Source organism: Littorina saxatilis, linkage group LG1 (assembly GCF_037325665.1).
Source record: "Littorina saxatilis isolate snail1 linkage group LG1, US_GU_Lsax_2.0, whole genome shotgun sequence".
Taxonomy (NCBI): Eukaryota; Metazoa; Mollusca; class Gastropoda; order Littorinimorpha; family Littorinidae; genus Littorina; species Littorina saxatilis.
The window spans coordinates 11,024,809-11,042,789 of NC_090245.1; the positions used below are offsets into that span (position 1 = coordinate 11,024,809).

Below are 17,981 nucleotides of genomic sequence, written 5' to 3' on the forward strand. Positions count from 1 at the left end.
TACTAACTCGTAGAGAGAGAGAGGGAGAGAGAGAGAGAGAGGGAGAGGGAGAGAGAGAGAGGGAGAGAGAGAGAGAGATGCTCTTAACCTCTCTACTCTGTGTGTGAGGCGGACTGGACCGCACGTGGAAAACTCAGCGACAGAGTAAAAAAAAAAGTAAATTTTAAGGGGCTTATTGTCCGTCAGGTCTTAATTGCCTATATTGGACATGAATTGGTTTATACGATTCGAGTTTTACGCCCTCACGGCTTTTTGATGTTTGCGTGTTTAGGTGGTATCAGCCATCTGCACTTATGGTAGAATGACCAAGATCTTTAACGTGCCATTGTGGTGACACGGGGGTGGGAGATGGATACCGTCTCTGGGTCTGCACATAAAGTTGACCCGTGTCCGTCCCGGCCCGGATTCGAACCAGCGACCTCTCGATCACAAGTCCAGTGCTCTACCACCTGAGCTACCCGGGCCCCCCAGCGACAGAGTCGGTGGGCTGTGTCATAAATTTGTATGGAGAGAGAGAGAGAGAGAGAGAGAGAGAGAGAGAGAGAGAGACAGACAGACAGAGACTAACAGAGAGAGGGACAGAGAGAGTATGTGGTGTGTCACTCAGTTCTGGAGTGCCTGTCACTGTATGCAAGCACCGCTCAGTGCCCCTGAATAGCAAACCGTTAAGCATTGAATTTCAACAAAGCCTGGTCTTTCACTGTCGATTTCAGTACACAGTCTCTCATCTTTGCACTTGCATTCATGCCGGATTATTACGACAGTGCCGTTTGGTATGGGTGTAACCACCAACGTCATTGTGTGTGTGTGTGTGTGTGTGTGTGTGTGTGTGTGTCACGAAGTGGAATATGGAATTAGGGAAGTTACTTTTAATGCTTGAAAGTGCTAATGCATGCTCTGCCCTATCTATTCAATCTGACTCTTTCACTCTAACTCAATCCACTTCACAAACAGAATTTAGAGGATACAGACTTATTATTTATCTTCAAATTCAATACAACACTCTTCAGGTCAATAACATAGAAGTACAAATTACAACTCACAATTCACAACTCATATATTGCTATTGTACTCACTTATGGTGCAGCGTTTAAGCGGCTTATTGATTCAGTGGTTGTCGTGGACTTGGCTTTGTTAGCAAATCAACCAGAACCGCAGTGACACGTTTACCTGTACGCTACGTTGACTCTGACTCCTTACCAAGGTTTGTTGGCTGTCTTGTGTTGTGCAACATTGTTCGGGGTTGTCCGGCTGGTCTGGTTATTGTTGTGGTACATTGGAACCCCCTAATTCAAGACTTCCTCGATCCCTGTAAAGACCTTGTTTTCTTAGATTTTATATTCATAACCTCTGTAAAATTACCCCCATTTTAAGACTCCCTCCTTGTTAAGACTGATTTTGCAGATTTTTGGAGGTCTTAAAAGGGGGGGGGGGGGGGGTGGGCTCCACTGTATTTCACCCTGAAGGGGCTTACCTTGACGGGGTGTGGGTGTCCATCCCTTGGGGTGTGGGTGTCCAGCCCTTTGGGTGTGGGTGTCCAGCCCTTGGGGTGTGGATGTCCAGCCCTTGGGGTGTGGGTGTCCAGCCCTTGGGGTATGGGTGTCCAGCCCTTGGGGTGTGGGTGTCCAGCCCTTGGGGTGTGGATGTCCAGCCCTTGGGGTGTGGGTGTCCAGCCCTTGGGGTGTGGGTGTCCATCCCTTTGGGTATGGATGTCCAGCCCTTGGGGTGTGGGTGTCCAGCCCTTGGGGTGTGGGTGTCCAGCCCTTGGGGTGTGGGTGTCCAGCCCACAGAGATATACAAAAGACGGTCTAGCCCTTGTTGGTCGTGTTGGTCAGAGGGCTTTCTTCATCTCATCGTAGAACTTAGGGTACTGTAATATTATATTGCTGAGTCATAAAGCTAAGTCACGGCAGGTTGAAAGTCTTTATTTTTAATTTTTTTAATTTTTTTTATATTGATGTTAAACTATGGATCTTAAAACCGTTAAAACTCCAAGAAATCAGGATTTGAAAAGTGGGGGAGTATGAAAAATGGAGTAAAGTTGTAGATGTAATGATCAGAAAGTGAGAAAAAGCAGGGTCTTTATTAGGGGAGGTCGGTGGGCTGGGTGTACCTCAATTGGCTGTGTGTGTGTGTGTGTGTGTGTGGGGGGGGGGGGTGTCCCACTGACGTTCTTCTAGGTATTAACTGCTGTAGAAGTCAGCAAATCGGTTATCACTACAAGTACATTGTACAAGGTAAATGGTGCATCAACAGGTTTGCCCCAATCAGGTGTACATATTATTTGCAGTAATGAGGTCAAAATACGCTTATCATTACCACACATGATTGATCTAGGCATGCGATCTACATACAATGAATGACCGACAGTTAGGCCGAAATGCGTCTGATCAATCAGCCAATATCAGCAAGCTGTTGTGCTAGAAATATACATCATAAGTTTCATTCAGGCTACCCACAAATTGTACTGAGTACATCCTTTCAGTAGCCGTCACATTTGCAACTTCATTTTCGAAGTTAGACATAACTTGGTGACAATGCAGGACTTTCCAGTTATTACACACCCGTATATACGGTTTGTGTATGTAGAGGTTACATGCCGAGTCTCAGTGATTATTAAAAATAATGGTCGAAGTTAGCGGATCATGAAAAATGCGAGCTTTAGCGAGCTTTTTCATGACCGCGAACTGAGACCATTATTTTTTATAATCACTGAGACGAGGTGTGTAACCTCTTTATTCCTCCTTTCTTCAGTTATTCAAAGAAAAGAGGAGGTTTTTTCTGAAAGTTTGATCGAATCCTATTCTCTCAACCAGTCAACCTGCGCAGGCGATCGATTAATGCGCGGTTGTATAGTTCCGTGCAAATCATTCCATTCTGTTAACACTTCTTGTCAGTTTTCCTATTTTGGGCTAAAATCAAGTACACAGATATGCTGTTATTCTGCTGTGTCGGCAAAGGCAGATATTGTGTGTTCTGTATATGTTTTGGTATCGCTTAGGATAATGTTTTTTTCGTCAAATGGGACTAGCACTGAGACGAACTTTTGCACCCGTGTTCCAACGTTAAAAAATGTATGAAGTTCAGTTTTCTGGGGAAAATAGTGTATGAAACCCCTTTATGTTGTTTAAATTGATGAGATGTGTGCATTTGGTTGCGTGTGATCTGTTTATCAAATGAAATATTGTTGAAAACTGACCGTCGGATTGCAGTCTGTTGTCGAAGGAACTGAGTGAAAAGAAGGGGAACTACTCTTGTCGCTAGACAAAGTATGAGTTACTTGCCTTGGGAAATTGCTTGTGATGAACGGTTTGAGCACGGCAGATCTAGATTCAGAAAACAACCGAACTCATGGATTTTATATGGAGATTCATGTGTTCAGGCCTGTAGTTGTTAATTTAAATGCGGTATGTTTGTATTGTTTGCTCCAGAGATGTATACTTCGTACATAAGAGCGTTCGCAACTTTTCAGTCGCAAAAAGTAGTACCGAAACAGAACAACCTCTCAACCCATTGCACTATCGAGGATTCAGGCTGTTGCTGGGTCGTTATTTGTTTGGTTGCTGGGTCATTATCGAAAAATAACTACCCCTACAAGTTTACAGAGGTAAAGAAGCAGAGGGGGGAATAAAGCATTTGATCTGTCCGTCTGTTTCTCTGTCTTTTGGTTAGACGTGTATATCTGGTACTCTGCGTTAAATTGAGCTGGTTTACAGTAGATGATTTGTGCTTATATTTAAGGACTTCAATGAACTTCTGATTTGCTGTCACACTGTAGCTTTGAGGATAAACTGTTAGTTTGTCTTGTACAGCAGTCCCTGCAATGTACGGCCCCCGGCGTGAGCGGACACCTGACATATATACGGACACATTTGCTCGGCACGGAGTGTTTTCCTTCTTTATTCCCCCCTCTGCTTCTTTACCTCTGTAAACTTGTAGGGGTAGTTATTTTTCGATAATGACCCAGCAACCAAACAAATAACGACCCAGCAACAGCCTGAATCCTCGATAGTGCAATGGGTTGAGAGGTTGTTCTGTTTCGGTACTACTTTTTGCGACTGAAAAGTTGCGAACGCTCTTATGTACGAAGTATACATCTCTGGAGCAAACAATACAAACATACCGCATTTAAATTAACAACTACAGGCCTGAACACATGAATCTCCATATAAAATCCATGAGTTCGGTTGTTTTCTGAATCTAGATCTGCCGTGCTCAAACCGTTCATCACAAGCAATTTCCCAAGGCAAGTAACTCATACTTTGTCTAGCGACAAGAGTAGTTCCCCTTCTTTTCACTCAGTTCCTTCGACAACAGACTGCAATCCGACGGTCAGTTTTCAACAATATTTCATTTGATAAACAGATCACACGCAACCAAATGCACACATCTCATCAATTTAAACAACATAAAGGGGTTTCATACACTATTTTCCCCAGAAAACTGAACTTCATACATTTTTTAACGGTTGGAACACGGGTGCAAAAGTTCGTCTGCTAGTCCCATTTGACGAAAAAAACATTATCCTAAGCGATACCAAAACATATACAGAACACACAATATCTGCCTTTGCCGACACAGCAGAATAACAGCATATCTGTGTACTTGATTTTAGCCCAAAATAGGAAAACTGACAAGAAGTGTTAACAGAATGGAATGATTTGCACGGAACTATACAACCGCGCATTAATCGATCGCCTGCGCAGGTTGACTGGTTGAGAGAATAGGATTCGATCAAACTTTCGCAAAAAACCTCCTCTTTTCTTTGAATAACTGAAGAAAGGAGGAATAAAGAGGTTACACACCTCGTCTCAGTGATTATAAAAAATAATGGTCTCAGTTCGCGGTCATGAAAAAGCTCGCTAAAGCTCGCATTTTTCATGATCCGCTAACTTCGACCATTATTTTTAATAATCACTGAGACTCGGCATGTAACCTCTACATATTTGCCCCCCCCCCCCCCTTAAACGGACACCTGCAAAACGTGGACGCGGACACTCATTTTCGGTCCCAACAGCAGGTCATACCTCCAATGTACGGACAGACCATCGTCAAATTTTCACCACAACAAAATCGATAACAGAGCAGTCCGGTTCTTGGTACAAAGATCACAACCGCAATGGCGTGATGACAGTCACTGATAACTTGAGTGCACGTGCACCCATCACTGAGGGGGGGGGGGGGGGGGGTAGTTTTGGTCAGGAGTGGAGTACATGCGAAGATGCCAACATGAAACTGCACTGAGCTCTTTATTCTTGTCTGTTGGACGTAAACAACAGAAACCACAGTCGATGAAGGTCCTGAGCGAAAGTGAGTGAAAAACCGGCCACAGTTCTCAGCATCGTGTGTCTGTGTGTAGGCCTAACCTCTTTCATTGACAAGATACTCTTGTTTCCCCTCAGCCTTGACCAGTGAGTCGGTTGCCTAATCTATGAACCCTTCAGTTGTCTTGCTTTGTCAAAAGTTACGACACTGTCAACTGGTTTTGCTCTGAGTGAACAGTGCAGCTGCTGGCCTCTCTGGCCACAGCCCCCAACAGTACATGGCTGGAGGGAGGGAGAGAGAGAGGAAAGGGGGTGGGGGGTGGAGGGTTTGCTGGCTAAACTCTGTGGGGTGTCCGGTGTCACTGCATGTCAGCAGGAAGAGCATTGGAGAGAAATAGAGAGGTGTACTCTTCCACACAATTTCCAAGCATCAGTTATCACGGCTTGGGGTAGGCAGAAGTGAGGGAGAGTGAGAGCTGTGTTGTGTACAGTGTATTTCCGACTGAAGAGTGAAAAGTCACTGCCATGCCACATGATCGGCATGCAGTCAATAAAGCCAGACAAGAAAAAAATAAATTACATGATTATGACATGCAGCTCTATCTCAGTATCTGCTGCTATTTATTCAAACTGGTTTTCAAGCTTATTCTTGCAAAGCATCTGCACACGCTCCTCTGTGCTGTGTTTGTGTGGCTGCTTTCGTATGTCAGTGCATGGTGAGTGTGTTCACTGCCTTGAGGATTTATTTTATCTCTTCTTTTCAACACTTTTCATACAAATCCTTTTTACAGAACGTTTAAAGAAGTATTAGGAGTTTATTGTTATTGTTTAGTAGCCACAAGAAGTGATTATCATAGACTCAATCCTGTTGTTTGTGTGTCTCTGTGTGAGTGTATGGGGGAGGGGGTGGTGTGGTCACCCCTCCCGTGACCGGACACCTGCAATGTACGGACAGTTTTGCTATGGCCCAAGGGTGTCCGTTCATGAGAGGGACTGCTGTATATGACTCCAGCCATTTTTGTTAATGAAAAATATTGGTTTTCGCCTTTTTACATAAAGTAATTTTGGGTTGAATGTATTGCAGTAGACTTGGAATCAAGACAAAAGAGATTGCGGTTAAAACTATGAAACGATGAAACTTCACATGTGAATTCTTACAAAAAATATACTGACAGGTGGTTTTATTTTTATATTTTTATTATTCTATAAATTGATGTCTGATGGTGTTCAGCTTTTAAAGAAGTTCAAGCCGCACTGTGGTGACAGCATTTCCTTTTAATCAAATGTCATGCATTTTTTTGTCAAAAAGTCTTTGACCGGGTCCGGACTATGGGAATTCATTTCAGCTTGGAAGTTTAAAAATGAATAACTAATTTGTTCATTAGAATTCTGTTTGATATTGAATTTGCAAAAACAGATTAATAACCTATTGCATTGTATTTGTTATCATTTTATGGATCCAAAGATATAAATGTTATGTTTATTCTGAAAATGTGCTCCGAATGATAGAATATGAGTTTTATGTAAATTAAGTCTGATTTTTACATTTTTCGCGGAGACCAGCTCGACCCGCCTTGGTCTATGGGTTTGGGTTAGCCAGGCCTAACTAAACTCTGTGATCCCAGGTTTTCAGTGTCGATCTTTTAATTTTTTTGTCTCAGGCCCCCAGACTATTTTGATATCGCTTGACGCGTCTTGTTATTTTATTCTCATATTGATTCTGTGGGTCATCATCTGTGATTTATTTGTCAACCATATGCGAGTCGTTTGTCACTTGCATGTTAGCCAGTTGCATCCTGTTTCTCTGTCTAGGGGATGTAGGAGTAATCGGCAACTTTTACTTCACTGCATAACCCTGTTCTGATGTTTATTGCGTTCAGCTGTGACCCAGCTTATCAGTCAATATTTGTGTGTGCAACACGTACAGGCATCATTGATGAGTTCTTTTAATGGAGTGATGTTGTGCTGCTGTTGCTTTATGAGCATGATGTTTATGTGTTTGTGTGTTTCTCCTAGCCCTAAATCCTCTCCCTCCCCCTCCCTTTGCCTAAAACCTCTATCCTTTGGTAATAAAGTTCAGTTTCAGTTTCAGTTTCAGTTTCAGTTTCCCTGGTTGAAATTAGATATCTGGTATAGTAAAATGACAGTCATTTTCATGTTTCACAACTTTCAGGGTCAAACATGCTAAAACGAATTTCTTCTGTTTTTGTGTGTGCAGAAGTCTGTTAGAAGTCTAGACCACGATAAGCTACAGAATCTGCTTCAACTCTTCGCACAAATAGTCCAAGAAATCAATTCCAACATAAGCAAGACAAGATGGCTGACCTGATAAATGGTGACCACGTGGACAACGGCATTGCCCATGGCCACATTCTGGTCACAGGAGGAGCAGGCTACATCGGCTCCACTCTCATCCCCATGCTGCTTGAACGCGGCTACGAGGTGACATGCTTTGACCGCTTTTTGTGGGGCATGGGACCCCTCCTCCCCGTGGCTCACCACCCGCGATTCCACGTCATGAACGGCAACATCATGGACAAGGACGAACTGGGCAAAGCCATGGCCGGCAAGACAGCGGTCATCCATCTAGCTGCCATCGTCGGCTACCCAGCCTGCGACAAAGACCAGGCCCAGGCTCAGGCCGTCAACGTGGAGGGAACGCGTAACCTGGTGGAGCTAAAGACGCCCGACATGGCCGTCATCTACGCCAGCACGGGGTCCTGCTACGGGGTGGTGGAGGGAATCTGCACGGAGGAGACCAGCATCTCCCCGCTGTCGCTGTACGGCAGCAGCAAGGCTCAGGGGGAGAAGCTGGTGCTGGACGCCGGCGGAACCGCGCTCCGATTGGCCACCGTCTTTGGCATCTCACCTCGCATGCGCCTGGACTTGCTGGTCAACGACCTCACCTACAAGGCTCTCGTCATAAAGGAGTTTGACCTTTACGAGGGACACTTCCGTCGCACGTTCCTCCACGTGAAGGACGCGGCCCGAGCGTTCATGTTCGCCGTGGAGAACCAGAAGACCATGCGGGGCGAGGCCTTCAACGTGGGTGACGAGCGCATGAACCTGACCAAGAACCAGGTGGCGCAGATCATCCAGAAGAGAGTGCCTTCCTGCAACATCACCATCTCCACCACTGGCGAGGACAAGGACAAGCGTGACTATGAGGTGTCCTACGAGAAGATCCGCCGCTTGGGCTATCGGTCCACAGTGACTGTCGATCAGGGTGTTTTGGACCTCCTCAAGGTGTTGCCCAACTTGCTACCGGACGAGATCGCTCGCTGCAAAAATGTGTAGGCGGAGGTATCCGTGCGTTGTTCAGGTGTTTTGCTCACTTCAGGGTCATAAACTCCCAGTTCTACATATCTTGATTCCAGTGACCCAGTAAGACTGACTGGAGTTTGATCCGGGACCCAAGTAAAGCTAAATGTTAATGATTAGGAAAACCACCTCAGGCAGGTAGACCCCAGTTGCTAAACATGGCAGAAAAGTCTCTACTGTATTTTGTTTACATAAATGAATACCTTCTGCATGAGTATCACTTCATGCTTTGAAAACTTGTTCACAGCCATTCTTATCATCATCGCTCCACGGCTATCGCCAGTTATCTCTCTGACCGGACGGTAAAGTCCTACGCGAATCTATCAAAACAAGAATACAGAGTTATCTCCCATATGTTGTTCGCGAGCAGTGTTCGCGAGACGAAAATGATTACAGATTGGCCGACTTCGACAGTGATCTCCGTTCTGTTCTTCACAGTTATGATAAAGACATCATTCTAAGGTCAAAACAAGTCAACATTTTGGGACTGCTGCCGGAAGGAGACCGTAATATATGGTTGCATCACTGTCAGAAAAAATCGTCTGCTCCAGCGAGCGTCGAAACCAAACGGTTGATTATCACTTGACACTTTTGCCATATTTAGAGTTGTTTGCACAGTAAATACAGCCGCGAAAAATAGCTTGGTTGAAACTGTCTTACATATCAATTCCTTTGTAATTTAAAAATTACACAACACCATGAAAAATCATTATCGACGATCGCGAATCTGCTTATATCCATAACACATTACAAAAAGATCTAAATATGTAAAAAATCGATTTCCTCACCAGACAAGGAAAACCAAGGCATCCTGTCAGGGATAGAATGAGCCGAACTCATTTTGACCTGAGGTCAGGATGGTTCACAGCCAGATTGGTGGTTATACTAACAGGTCAGATTTTTGGAAAAGTTAGTTTTTTTAATTTGATTTTTACTAGTGTGTGTACATACCATTGTTCCATGGGAGTAGACATTTTTTAAATGTTTTCTCTTAATTTGAACAAAGAAATAAATTAAGAACCAATGAAAACAAAGCTAAATGGACAGCTAATGTTAGTCACAATGTTCCCAGTATAATTATGTTGCAATGTGTCGTACATTTTTTTTTTAATGCAGTTTTAAATTCAGAAGTAGAACATGGTAATATATATTTATGGACTTGACGAGAAATACTTTTCCACGTGTTGTTATGACAGACCCAATGAACACAGGCAAGGACTGATTATAGATAATTATTTGAAAAAAAAGTGAGGAAACTTGACACATGAATCATCATGCTCTGTCCTGGGGCATGATGAATTCTGAGTGCCGCACATCAAAGGAAGAATACAGAGTGGAAATATGTGTGCTCTGTGTGCCGCAAAGGCAGGTCCATTGTGATAGCTGGGTTGCCTTTTTTAGACACTGACCTTCTTCCCAGGGGTCAATGACCCAGTTTTTGCTATGAGAGGTGGTTCCCCTGTCATAGATCTGAGAGAGGAAACACTTCCTGCACCGGGGTCAGTGACTGAGTTTAACCTATGGGGCGGTCTCTTTGATGTCTTGAGAGGAAACTTGGCAGGAGGAAAAAAGTCAAGTCGGGGAAAGTAGGGTAGTCAAAACTTTTAACTAAATGTAAAAAGGGAGAATGGTTTTTTGCCAGCAGGGCTTTATTTTTTTCTCCTTGTTATGCTAACTTGGTTTTTGTGTCCCCAGAACTAGCGTCTATTTGGGACATGACGTGGTTATATGCTATTATTCTCCTTTGCAGGACTCTATTTATTGCTCAATCGCTTATTAAAAGCACAGCCCTTCCCGTCAAAACAGTTTGGCTCACTATCTCGGGTCTACCCAGGTTTTTTTACGTGGAATAAGACCGTCCCTGCCCCCCGCGGGTTAGGGGGAAGGATTTACCCCTCCCTGGTCCCCCCGCGGGTTAGGGGGAAGAATTTACCCGATGCTCCCCAGCATGTCGTAAGAGGCGACTAACGGATTCTGTTTCTCCTTTTACCCTTGTTAAGTGTTTCTTGTATAGAATATAGTCAATGTTTGTAAAGATTTTAGTCAAGCAGTATGTAAGAAATGTTAAGTCCTTTGTACTGGAAACTTGCATTCTCCCAGTAAGGTCATATATTGTACTACGTTGCAAGCCCCTGGAGCAAATTTTTGATTAGTGCTTTTGTGAACAAGAAACAATTGACAAGTGGCTCTATCCCCTCTCCCCCCTTTCCCCGTCGCGGTATAACCTTCGTGGTTGAAAACGACGTTAAACACCAAATAAAGAAAGAAAGAAAGACCGTCCCTCCACTTGGATGCATATCAAGAGAAAACAACCTGACTGCTTTCGGTGCAGAGGGAAAAGGTTTTGATGAATTAAATTCACAGATTGAGACTAGTGTCCCGTAAAAAAAATATTTCATCAAGTCACAGAAAGCACAGAGGCTGTTGATTTGTGCTATGTGTTCAAGTGGAGGGTGGTCTTATCCCATGTAACAGCCTGGCCACATCTGAGACGGGGAGCTGAACTGATTAGAAGGGAAGAAATGTGCCTTTAATGAACTTAACTGTTGTGATCCCCCTTATTATTCAAGTCGGCATGGCAAATTGGAATTCTTATTTCATGTGCACATTGGAACACTTTTTATTTCATGTGCCAATTGGAATTCTTCTAATTTCATGTGCCAGTTGGTAAATCCCTGCTCCCCTCTTGCTGTCTGTCAAAAATCATTGGTTATCCGGCTTGGCATTTCAGAATGTGCATTTTTAACAGGATGAATTGTTTCTCACACCAGTAACTTGATGGCATTGTACCTTTGTTACTGACATGCATGTTGGCAGTGTGGATTTCTTTGTTTTGTTGAATTACTTTATAAAGAAGGCTAGTACATGTAGTGTGCTTTCTGAACAGCAAAGCGTATACTTTATGTTCGCACATGTATCGTTTTCTTTCCACAGATGTGAGCCCTACCATTCCCAACCACCACTCCCCACCCCCATTTTACATTTGAACGGGTTGTATTGAAATGGCAATGTTTTTCTACCACTGTCTATAACGTCCATAATATTCCATGCTTGAACAAATTTGTTTTAGAAAATATCGAGACTCGCTATATATATGCAGTCATTTTCACTGAATTTTCTAAACTGCATGCACTATTTAGGTGCCGATTCAAGGTGTTGTTTGCAATGCGTTAGGGTCTGCTTATGACGAAGGTGTGTTTTATGCAACACTTTCTGACACTTTCTTGTCTTGCTTAATTTGCAGTACATTGATTCCTTGTTTTGGGTTGAACACCCCCAGGGCACACTGCTAAATAACAGAAAATGTTCTGGCATGTGGGTCTCATGGAGAAAAAAAAGAAGGGAAAAAAAGGTTCAGATTTGTGCATCTACAACATTTTGTTTTGTGTCAAAACACATTGATGAAGAAATCCTTTCTCATGGCTAATGCAAAACTTCAAGAAATGTTATTGTTAATAGTATTTCCAGAAGTTAGTATTCATCAATCATTCTGCTTCTATTTATTGATACCAGAAATTTGGCATCAGAGTATTTATGGCCAAAGGGTATCATGTTTGCAGTGTTTAGGTGGTTTTAGATGACATTTATGTTAGAGACACTTTGACATTTTATTGATTGAACACGAAGGTTCATTTCAAGAGGGGGATGGTTGGGGTAAAGGGTACAGCTTTGCGAGATTTTAAAACAATTCACAATAATCATTGTTTTTTCGTCGCGACATGGAAACCAGACCGCGTTGAGGATGAGTTCCTTTAAGGTTTAGCACAGTCTTACGCATGGTAAATTAAGATCGTTACACATCCGATTTTTCAATCACCTGATGCCACAACTACTATTTCGCAGCATCTTAATCACTTCGTCCCACCTTTCCAAAGACCTTTCCATGTCTCCGATACTTAAGGCAAGGTCAGAATCTGTGCTGGCCGTTTCAACAGGTGTGTCCGTCTCTGTGTACTGCACACTGGAATGTCCTTTACGACGCACACTGTCACCGACTGTAGCGCTGAATTTTCCGCACGCTTTTCAGCATCTCCTGTGACACGTCCGTGACCTGTTTTCTTGTTCTTGGCATTACTGCGTGTCACCACGCCTGACTGAGCCACACTATGCATAACACTGTCCGGACATCGTGATCCACGTGCATATGTACTGACTTCTCCAACAGTGTGTTTGTCAGCTTGTCCACGTTGTTTGTCAGGAATAACGTCTTTGCTAACTGTGTCATTTGTTTTTACATAGACAACTTTCCGGTGAGGTAAAGAGAGAGTCTCTGGTGTATCTCCTACCTTGGTCTGTCTCTGCCTTTTGTTAGCCCCGTCGTATTTGCGAAGGCGATTTTCTCTTCCACTGTGACAAGGTAGTGGTAGCGGGTGTCATGGCGGCCTCATGGCTTGTTGCTGTCAGGCAAAGCATGAAAACAGCATTTGGACCTTTGCCACATACCTGCCATGTCACTCTGTTTTTAGCCAACAGGGTGGTCAGTAGATCACATGCTGCTGCTGGTAAACCGGCAACGTCCATAATTCGGCGTGGTTCAGGAAAACTTTGACAATATGCGAAGAGCAAAAGTTACAAGTGTCTTCCTTCCACTGCCGGTGACCTTTCATTTGTGTAAGAGAGAGAAGCAGAGAGAGAGAGTGTGTTTTTAATATTTTTTTACCATCAACATTTCAATATTTCTTATAATAATATTCCATGCTAAATGAGATATGTACCTTTCCCAAAAAATCATGAAATTAGCTCATATTTCTATCAATATTTATTTTTTTAATGATTTAATGGGCACCTAGTCATAACAAACTTCAGCATTACCCATTGTAGTCAGTTGTTTTTGCTGTATTTTTCAGGTTATAATTATGTAAAAAGCCTCTCCAAAATTGGAGAAAAATCGAGAGAAAAATTTCTATAAATTAGCAGCATCCAAGAGATTAGTAAGAACAACAAGAAAAGTTAGTATCAAGTCATTGAACCAAGACTGACCAACCAAAACATAGGCAAAAAACATGAATGAATGAATGAAAACTCAGTATTTTATAGGAATTTAATGCTAAAGGGATGTTCTCAGCCATGTATGTCGCCAAACCAAAAGTACTCTGTCATCCAATTGTGTGATCAGTGTGAACACACTTAATAACCGACGTGGACAGTGACATACAAACCAACAGTACTCTGTCATCCAATTGTGTGATCAGTGTGAACACACTTAATAACCGACGTGGACAGTGACATACAAACAAGCGACTGACCTCCAAATAACACTCTGATTTTGTGTGTACATTTTTTGATCAACTGAGTGAACAAGGCTGTGGAAGATTAGTTAAATATTAATAAGGAGTATTTGTTTGTTTGTTTGTGTTCATTTACATTCCAATAGATAGCTTTGGCAGAAGAGTGATTGTTTTTGTGTTTTAAACTGTTAAACATTTGAGGCATGCCACATTAAAATGTGTTAACCTGTAAACAGTCAAAGTATAGTTAGCAAATTGTTTGTAATGAGAAGAACGAAAGAGTTATCTGGTTGTAATGAGAAGAAAAAAAGAGTTATCTGGTTGTAATGAGAAGAACGAAAGAGTTATCTGGTTGTAATGAGAAGAACGAAAGAGTATTATCTGGTTGTAACAGATAACATTTACTCTAATCATGATCATTTTGATTAGTGAGAGTTAATGGAGATGTGCTGTGTTCGCCAAATAAAGTCTCTTGCAAATTTTCACCCATACTGCCAGCACCTTCCCCACCACCTTATGTTGCTCCTTACATAATCAAAATATATGGTGCCTTATGACGCACAGATCTCCAGTAGCCCTGAAATGTAACTTATTGTGTGTTTGTGTTTATTTATAACTGGATACACATGCATGTCTAGTTAAACAGAACAAACGAGAAAAATATTTGTGAAAGGATACTTTTTTTATCGTTATGGTACAGGAGTAATTATTTCTACTTTTACTGAATTTTAAAGCTTATTAAAAATAGATGAGGTCATCTATCATATTTTTGTCCCTCAGAGAAAAAGTTGTGATACTGTTTACAGACATACATTTTTTGTCATACTTTTTTCTTTTTGATTCATGTTCCGAGGTTGTTTCCTCCGTGTTGTTAATGAGTATCTTAGCCTTTTCCAAGAATGTGAGCATCTGTATACCTGTAATGGCCTTGCCATGAGGGCATAAAATTGCATTCTAGCATTTTGTTAGTCCCATGTCATGGCCAAGGTTGATCATTGGTTACGAGTGATAAGCTTTTGGATTTTTGTTCATGGAATTGACTGGCATTCAGTGAAGTCGTTTACATGAAATTGAGATTTAGCTGATGTCAGCAACATAATGTCTCATTTTATTGTTACATGGGTTGTGCTTATTTTGAAAGACAATGTGAAGTTGGGTTGGATGGGGGGAGGGGTAGTTATTTTTTGTTGTTGATTGGAAGTGGAACCTTATAACTGACTTTGATTACCCCCCGCGGGTTAGGGGGAAGAATTTACCCGATGCTCCCCAGCATGTCGTAAGAGGCGACTAACGGATTCTGTTTCTCTTTTTACCCTTGTTAAGTGTTTCTTGTATAGAATATAGTCCATTTTTGTAAAGATTTTAGTCAAGCAGTATGTAAGAAATGTTAAGTCCTTTGTACTGGAAACTTGCATTCTCCCAGTAAGGTAATACATTGTACTACGTTGCAAGCCCCTGGAGCAAATTTTTGATTTGTGCTTTTGTGAACAAGAAACAATTGACAAGTGGCTCTATCCCATCTCCCCCCTTTCCTCGTCGCGATATATTACCTTTGTGGTTGAAAACGACGTTAAACACCAAATAAAGAAAGATAACTTTAATTGAGAGTGCAAGTAGTGTTTTGTTGTTGTTTCAACGGCTTTCTTCTTGTTTGCTCATTTGACAGTTTGTCATTCTCCTTCTCATGAAAACAGTTTGGCTCGCAATCAAAGTAGCTCAGTTGGTAGAGCACTGGACTTGTGATCGAAAGGTCGCAGGTTCGAATTCGGGCCGGGACGGACACGGGTCAACTTTATGTGCAGACCCAGAGACGGAAGCCATGTCCCACCCCCGTGTCATCACAATGGCACGTAAAAGACCTTGGTCATTCTGCCATAAGTGCAGGTGGCTGAATACACCTAAACACGCAGACACCTGGGTAGCGCGACTCCGTTGCTGCTAGCTTTCCACTGGGAGGAAGCGACCCGAATTTCCCAGCGATGGGACAATAAAGTAATGAAAATAAAAATGAAAAAATGAAAAGATCTGGTTTGGCTTTTACATGGAAGACCATCCGTCCACTTGGTCAAATAGCAAAAATGAACAGTGGGTTTTTTTTTCTCTCAATGATTTCATGTTTGGGAAATTAATTCATCTAACAGTTCTCACTGTGCACAGAGTGGGGCACTGCGGTTATGAAATTAAAGGCCCCTCCTGTTTTTGGAACCGCAGGAGCTTTCTAGTTTGCTGTTAGGTAGATTTTTGGTTCCTCTTTCCTGTCATGCTCTCTTTTTCTTCATGAATTCTTTTCTTTTTTCTGCCTTCTTGCTCATTCACCTGTATTTTTTCCAAAAATCTCTTCTCTTGCCGCTTGTCTCGCGATTCATGTATAGTTTAATCTGTTAGTGTTCTGATGTAAGTCCAGCAGTAGATAGGTTAAGCCTATTTTAACATATTGGAAACTGATAATCTTCCAGTAGGTATTAATTTAGTTTTACTAAAGCCTGCTGGGACATAAGTAATGGGTTAGTGCATTTGTAAACAGGAATCGCTTGACAAGTGGCCCCCTTCATCCCCCCCTTCCTCGTCCTGATATGGCTCTGCGTAGTCGGCTGGACGTTAAGCAACAAATAAACAAACAAACAAACAAACTGTGCACAGAGAACGCCTAGGCTGTTCGGTTTTGGTGTGTGACCTGGGTTTTTCATGAGAAGGAGTGTGCCTTTATTTTTCCTATCTGTTGCATAATAATAAGATATATATATATATTCAATAGCTGACATTTAATGTGATTTGCATAATATTCTTCTTGGTCATCATATTCATATACATTGTACCCATAAATGTTGATGTGATTTGCATAATGTACGTGCTTGTTCACTAAAATATTAAAGAAATATTCTGGGTAATTTTGGCATATCTTTCTATTTTTGTTAAAATGCGTGTTATCGCTTTGTATGAATGATCAGTTGTCAGTCTCTTGCTATCTTTCTAATTCTACTTTTTTTTCAACATTCATTCAATATTTGGCTGAATGTTTTGCTGGGAATGGAGAGGGAGGGAGGTGTGTGTGTGTGTGTTTACTGCCATTCCCCGAAAACAGCTACACAGATCTTCATGAAACTTTACATGTGAATTCTTCCAGATAATACCCGAACATGTTTTTTTTGTTATAAAAGTCTTTAGTGTCATTTCTATCCCTTAAAAAAGTTGAGGACACACTAAGGCAACCGCCTCATTCATTCAAATACATGTACAACATTGACATATTTGTCAAACAATCTTTGACCAGGTCCGGACTATGGGATTGCATTGCAGCCTAAAATCTTAAAAATTGATTTATCAATCTGTTCATCAAAACGTGGTTTCATTCTATTCTTTCCTTTTTTCTTCTGAATAAAAACAATGCATAGATTCATTGTTTGATTTGAAAATATGTGCTCCGAGTTAAAGAATAATCCCTTTATGCAAATTGGGATAACCGTTTACCTGCTTTGCGTAGACTAGTTAGACCTGTTTATTATATAAATTTTTATAGGTTAAGTAAAAATCTTTACTAATATTATTCATGTTATTAAATGAAAATAGCAAGCTTAGCCAGACGGTTACTGATGTTTGTGTGCAATTTAAACTCTATATCTACATCCAGGCATGCTACAGGCCAAAAATGGTTTTACCTGAAAGAAGCGCGCAGTGGCGAAGCCACAAGCCTGAGCCTGCGAAGCAGGCAAGCCAACTAGGGGGGTCCGGAAATTTTTTCCAAAAACGGTTAAAATCTGTGCAATCTGGTGCATTCTGGGCATCATTTTCAGGGCTGTAATAGTGTTGTGATCTGGTTAAAAATCCCATTTTAGCCTCCCCCCACCACCATTCAACACACCTCCAAACTGGTGAAAACAACACTACTGTAGACTAGTATGTATTGACCAGTGCGCTGTACTACAGTAGTGGTGTTTTCACCAGTTTGGAGGTACACATGAAAAGGGTTTACAAGTCACAAAAGCATTGAAAAAGGTTACTGCAAAAAAACAAATGCAAGGAAGAGTAGTCACTCACAAGTCAAAGAAGGCACAGTTCTTTTTGCCGCTTTTGCCGGATTCGTTCTACTTCGTGTCAACCTTCTTTTTTTCCGGCGGGAAGGTGTTTTCAAGCCAAGCCCAACTCTTGTTGTTCTTCACGCCGGAATCAA

General features: G+C 42.0%; 1 protein-coding gene across 1 annotated transcript in view; it reads left to right on the plus strand.

The window, feature by feature from the left end:
* Positions 1 to 16,701, plus strand: part of LOC138961542 (GDP-D-glycero-alpha-D-manno-heptose dehydrogenase-like) — a 32,385-nt gene extending 15,684 nt beyond the window's left edge. Inside the window, exon 2 of the mRNA XM_070333204.1 lies at positions 7,483 to 16,701. Within this exon, the coding sequence (XP_070189305.1) occupies positions 7,581 to 8,561 (981 nt within the window). The 5' untranslated portion in view covers positions 7,483 to 7,580 and the 3' untranslated portion in view covers positions 8,562 to 16,701. The remainder of the gene's footprint in view (positions 1 to 7,482) is intronic.
* The last annotated feature ends 1,280 nt before the right edge of the window (positions 16,702 to 17,981 follow it).